Here is a 6,000-nt window from a genome sequence, read left to right as displayed (position 1 = left end):
CAAATCAAATCAAACCAAATGAAGTGGTAAACATTATTGTATTAAACACATAGTTATATATAATATACTACTCTAAGATTAAACACTTTGTGATCTTGAACGCTCAACAACGATGACGACACCCTGGTCTAAAAGACATGTGATTGGTTGGATGTCCTGTCAGTCTCGTACCTTCCTTGTTGACGAAAAGGAAATACGCGGGGAGGGATCAGGGAGGGATCCTATTCCATCATGGCGGGATGCATGAAAGAGATTAGCATCGTGACTGTTGAAAATATAAAGTTTATAGTTTTGCTGTTGTTGCTTTTCTGTTTGCCCCATAAATCGTGCCAGGCTACAGGTAAGGAGGGCCAACGTACCACCTTACAAATACTTTAACTGGATACATAATGTAACGAAATCATCTTTCACATGGCATGAAGCTAGCCTCGGATCAAGACTATCATAGCTGTATTTTATTTTTGAGTCTGACTTTCACTTTCGTAAAGTAACTAGTAAAAGTAAAAGTCAGACCTCGATAAAATACATATAGACGCCCTTCTGTTTTGACAGTCTCTGAATATTGAACATTGTCGTTTGTCATGATGTGCAGCCATGATTCTTTCTAGTGTTTGTGTTGTCTAGTCTGTTTGTGTTGGGGAGCGCTCGTTCTAAATCAAAGTACTGCACAATATATTATATGCAACAGCAGGAGGTTGTGTTTTATTTAGCAGTAAACCACGTCCCAGAGTCCAAACCTATTATTACGGAATTCAATTATAGTTTCTAATAAACAGCTGCAGCAGACTGTGCCTTTCCATCTGGCACTTGCTCTAAATCAGAAACACAAATGACTGTTTTCTTGGCATCTTGATACAAATATGCCAACTGACTTGTTACAGGTTCCAAGCCTCAAGTAATTAATATCCAACATGACCAGAAGCTTGAAAGTTCAGTGTTTAGCTACACAGGGGCTAACCACTTCTGCTACATCAATTCCATTGTGCCTGGCTGGAAACAAACTTGGACAAGAATTCAGGTATGTTATTGTTTGGGCTGTAGACGTAGCACATATTTTTCTTTGTCATTGACTGTACATCCAGTGTTGCTTTATAACAACTCACCAATATAGCCATATACAACTGTTTTCACTTGGCGTTAAAGCTACTGTGTGAATTGTGAAATACACTTCAGGCCTGATGATGAATTGATGATCAAACATTTATGTCAGGTTGGAGTGTGGAGTTCAAAAGAGCTCAAGGTGATAGTTGCTGAAGATGAGGAGAAGCTTAAAGAACTGGAAAGCTTTGGTTTTTGGAGCATGGTTCAATGGTTATTGCATGAGCGTTCCAATGAAACCAACATCAACGTCGGCTTATTCAGCAAGAAGAGATGCTTTAAGGTTGAACCTGCGGATGGAAAAACGTCGTACACAGTGAAGCCCATCCGCAGTAAGTGTAGGAAAACATCAAAACTATCTTCCTATAGTTTCAGATTTTGACAGATATAGTTTTGATAATGTCTTAATTTTCATTCTATTACAGAGTTTGATATCTTTTTGTTTGCGGTATTCCTGGCTGGGGTGTTCTTGTTTGTGTTTGCAGACACACTCAGCAGGTAACCTTTGAGTTTTCAAAATTCTATTATGTAATGGTTGAACCAGTATCCAATATTGTGGTTGGATGATATATTTTCAATTAACTCCATTCTATTTATTGATTTTTGTTTCCTCTGAAAAGGAGTCAGGTATTTTACTACTCTACTGGCATGGGCACTGGGTTGATTGCCTCCCTCATCATTCTCATCTTCATCATGTCACGCTTTTTGCCAAAGGTAAGAGCATTCGATCATTGCTCATTAATTTCCCTACACCTGTTGTGTCATGTATATTCACTGATCTAGTTTTTGCAAGATGAAATAACGTTACCTTGGTGTCACGTAATTGTTTTATATTTCTTGTTTCATCCTCGCACAGAAAAGCCCTTTCTATCTGCTAGTAGTCGGAGGGTGGTCATTCTCATTTTATGTCATCCAGCTTGTATTCCGGAACCTAAATGTGATTCTGCGAGAACACTGGCCCCTGGTTCTTGGTATGTACTAGTTATGAAAAGAACAATCATAGGTAATGGCTTTAAAGGTAGCCTGGAAACTACAACTAGATTCTTCCAGTGCAAATGCAGGTTCTACAGAGAGATTCCATAGTAATATATATGCACTGTGCAGTGATATTTGTCTGGCCTTGGCAGGCTAGGTTAAAGGGATATTTCACTTTCGAACATGTTTGGTTTGGGGTCATTTTAACGTCTGCTCTGTTCTTTTAGCACCCTAGACAGTTTCTAAGTTGCTTGTTTTCAGTATTTAGGTATTTTTTTAGATTAGACGTTAAAATGACCCCAAACAAATTAATGAGTACCAAATAGACTGCCAAGTGCTTGTAGCATGTAACCATAGAGTAATAAAAGGATAGAGACCGGAGCGTTAGCCCCCCCCCCCCCCGCTATTCATTTCAATAGAAGTTGCTCAGTGGTGTTTTTTGAAGCACCCGGAAGACTGCCGGAAGTACAATTATAACTCAATGGCTCGAGCGAGCGGAAGTTTAGCCTAGCCTAGCCCCGGACCTTGCATGTAACCCTCCCTAGGCCAACAGTGGGTTTGTCAGCAACAGGCACCACAGTACATATGGAGGGGGGGGATTGGCTGAATTGGTTCATCAGGTTATACAACAGTATCTTTCTGTGTTCCTCAGGTTATACAACAGTGGTGGGGTTCATCAGTTTTGCTGTTTGTTATCGTTATGGTCCCCTAGTGGACAAGAGAAGTGTTAACATCCTCTCCTGGACCCTGCAGCTGTTTGGCCTGATGTTGATCTACGCAGGGATTCAGATTCAACCTGTGGCGTTGGCGATCATCCTGGCAGCTATATGTTCCAAGACTTTGGAGTACCCAGTATCATTGGCACTGTCTGCATGGCGGTACATATTTAGATAATCAGCAAAGATTGACTGGCAAAGTGTATTCAATAATTGTAACTACCTCCCATTTATTAAAAATATGTCTACTCTTTTGGTAGGCGAGTGATGAGTTGGCATTGTCAGGTCATTCATTCTCAGGAGCAGGAACATTTCTTTCTAGTTTTGGAAAGACTAAACATTTTTTAACTATTGTAGCTCATATAAAGATTTTCAGAGCATGCTTTCACAACACAGACTCAAACTGAGCTATAGGTCTGTTGTGCAGGAAAATCAAACCATCTCTGCGCTGGAAGCCAGAACCGCGTCGACTGCTCACTGAAGAAGAGTATCAGAGACAGGGCGAGGAGGAGACACGGCGAGCTCTGGAGGAGTTAAGAAAGTACTGTGCCAGTCCAGAGTTCAGCCCCTGGAAGGCAGTGTCCAGGATTCAGTCTCCCAAAAGGTGGGGAAATGGCATTGACGATAAAAAAATAAGTTTGCTTGAAGTACACACAGTCATTGGGAAAAAAGTAATTCATGCACCCCAAATCACCACAAGACTGTCATTGGGTAATATTAAACCAGTGGAACTAGGGATACATTTCAGTTTTAATTTAATTATGGCCAATTCATGCTCCAAAAATAGATATCCTTGCATGTATATTGGCTATTCTATTATGTCAATGTCATACAACAAAGTATAAATCAGGTATTGTGTTAATCAAAAATGTGCCTTTGTATCACCATTTTGAAATGTTTTATTCCTAATGTTACTGTGATGCCCAGGTTTGCAGATTTTGTGGAGGGCTCACTGCACTTGTTGCCAAATGAGGCGTCTGACCATGCACAGGAGTATGGTTTTGGAGGATCCTATTTTGAGGATGATCTTTTTGCAACTGATGAAGAAGATGAGGAAGATATTAAGCCTTTCATGAACTCTACGGGATAAAGAACTTGTAAACCAAAAACTGAACTGAATGGGTCAAACATAGCCCTTAATGAAAAGTGGTTGGAGAAAGAATGGCTTCGCAAATCGCGAACTTGACTAGTTACTTTTGAGGCAAAGAGAACCCACTTTTGAAAGGCCAGTCCACACCAATGCAACCGTTATCCCCAATGGCAGTAGTAAGAGTTGCAATGGTGTGGACTGGCCTTAAAACAGTGTTGTTGCAGGAGTTGTGACTAGTTGCATTGGTGCGGTCTGGTCTTTGGTCCAGAAGGTTTTTCTTTTAAGAGTGTGTTGACCAGTGACACAATACTGATTATCCATACTGCATGTGTTTTTTGCAGTATGGATATATGGCACCCTTTTTCTGTGTTTGTTTCTATAGATGAACGGTTGCACTTTGTTTTTGTGAGTTCTTGGAGACTAGGGTTATATAATTGAAGACTACTGTCTTAGTTTTTTTAAATTAAAGCTTGTACTTTTAAAAAGTATGTAATTTGCATCTGGTTCCCATGTAAATATGTGAGTGAAATACGCATTCAAATTTATTTTTATTTTTTTCCTCACAAAGGATGCCAAATGCCAATAAACATGAAAATATTTTGTATGCATTTTGCTTCCACTTATTTAAAACCAGCATTATGTGATATAAGGTTGGTATTATTTTAACATGACCAACAAAACAAATCGCAAGGTTTTGCACACCTACAGTATAGTATTATACACTGAATATTACATTTTATGATTGAAAATTACCATACAAAATGTGTTCTATTCTGGTTGGTTCAGAAGTTCATGTTTATTCTGGCAAGATGGAAATTTCGATTTGTATTTTGGAATGTTTAAGATGAAGCATTCAATCTGTTATCTTGTATGTATTAAAGTGGATTGGGAGGGGGCTAATGTTAAACCAGCACAGCGCCACGTGAATAAGCATACAGTAAGTAGGCAGGCCATACATAATTTGGCCTCCAGATAAACAGAGCTGTTTCTCATGCTTACTGGTAGCTTTTGTATGCATCTGGGTATTAGGGAAATGCTGCAGTACGGTGTATGTCAGGGTTGTGTAAAAATGGCTAGTCTACAAGCTCACCATGTCGCAGATGCGATGGTTGTGAGCTTGTAGATCTGCTATTTTTGGCACGTGACTGCCGTACAACCGAGCATAAATTAACCATAGACAGCTTCATGAATAGTATCTTACAAATATTTTCTCCTTTAGTCAGTTATCTGCAATGTGTAAAGGGAAAGCAGTTTACTTTAAAAAGCTTAGTGTACATTTTGGTGCACTTTTTTGTCCTGTAAATTATACTGGATTCCAAGAAATCTCAGGGAAATCTATGAAAAATTACAGATGTACCTTATATGAGCAATTTGCATGCTACTGGAGACATCGTTTACAATCTCTCAATGCAATATAAAACTTGGTGGATTAGTTTAACTATTTACTGGCAAATCCCATAACTTTGTCATGCGCCTAATGACAGTCCTACTTCCCAATGACATCAATAACATGCATCAAACAGTTCATACAGCACTGAGGTCGACTGTATTAACAGCTGTTTTTCTTGCAGCAGAAAATGTTAAAACAGAACGGGGAGAAAAACTATGAAAAGCATAAAAAGTAGATAAGAGTACAGATACATTGCTATTAGCTTCCTCCAAGACCACGGTGCCCGTATTAACTCATCTGTCTCTCTTGTGTACGATCAATCTGCTAGATCCAACCACCAGACAGTGGCCTTGTGGTTAGAGTGTCCGCCCTGAAACTGGGAGGTCGGGGTTCGATCCCCGGCCGGGTCATACCAAAGACTGTAAAAATGGGACCCAATGCCTCCCTGCTTGGCACTCAGCATCAAAGGGTTGGATTGGGGGGTCAAATCTACTAATCAAATTATTCCAAAGTGCGGCACGGCTGCAGCTCACCGCTCCTTGGCTGCGGCTCACTGCTCCAAGAGATGGGTCAAATGCAGAGAACAAATTTCACTGCGGTAACGTGTGTGACAAATCGTATGACTTTGAGATCTCCCTTCGTGGCCGTCTTCCCAGAAGTGAAACCATTTGTTTATCATGCTTAGAACAAGTTGAGTAAGAAAAGTATCGACTTTTTATGCTTTTCATTGT

At 39.9% G+C, this 6,000-nt stretch overlaps 1 protein-coding gene across 1 annotated transcript; it reads left to right on the top strand.

Moving 5' to 3' along the window:
- Window positions 1-213: 213 nt before the first annotated feature.
- Window positions 214-4,483, top strand: nemp1 (nuclear envelope integral membrane protein 1). Its single transcript, XM_079513214.1, has 9 exons — window positions 214-340; window positions 882-1,018; window positions 1,211-1,430; window positions 1,524-1,596; window positions 1,719-1,812; window positions 1,955-2,069; window positions 2,726-2,951; window positions 3,217-3,393; window positions 3,717-4,483. Exons 1-9 carry the CDS (start codon window positions 232-234, stop codon window positions 3,877-3,879), a joined length of 1,314 nt encoding a protein of 437 aa, XP_079369340.1. The 5' UTR covers window positions 214-231; the 3' UTR covers window positions 3,880-4,483.
- The last annotated feature ends 1,517 nt before the right edge of the window (window positions 4,484-6,000 follow it).

This window comes from Electrona antarctica (genome assembly GCF_951216825.1).
Source record: "Electrona antarctica genome assembly, chromosome: 2".
In the NCBI taxonomy this organism is placed as follows: Eukaryota; Metazoa; Chordata; class Actinopteri; order Myctophiformes; family Myctophidae; genus Electrona; species Electrona antarctica.
This window is presented reverse-complemented; position numbering and strand designations above follow the sequence as displayed.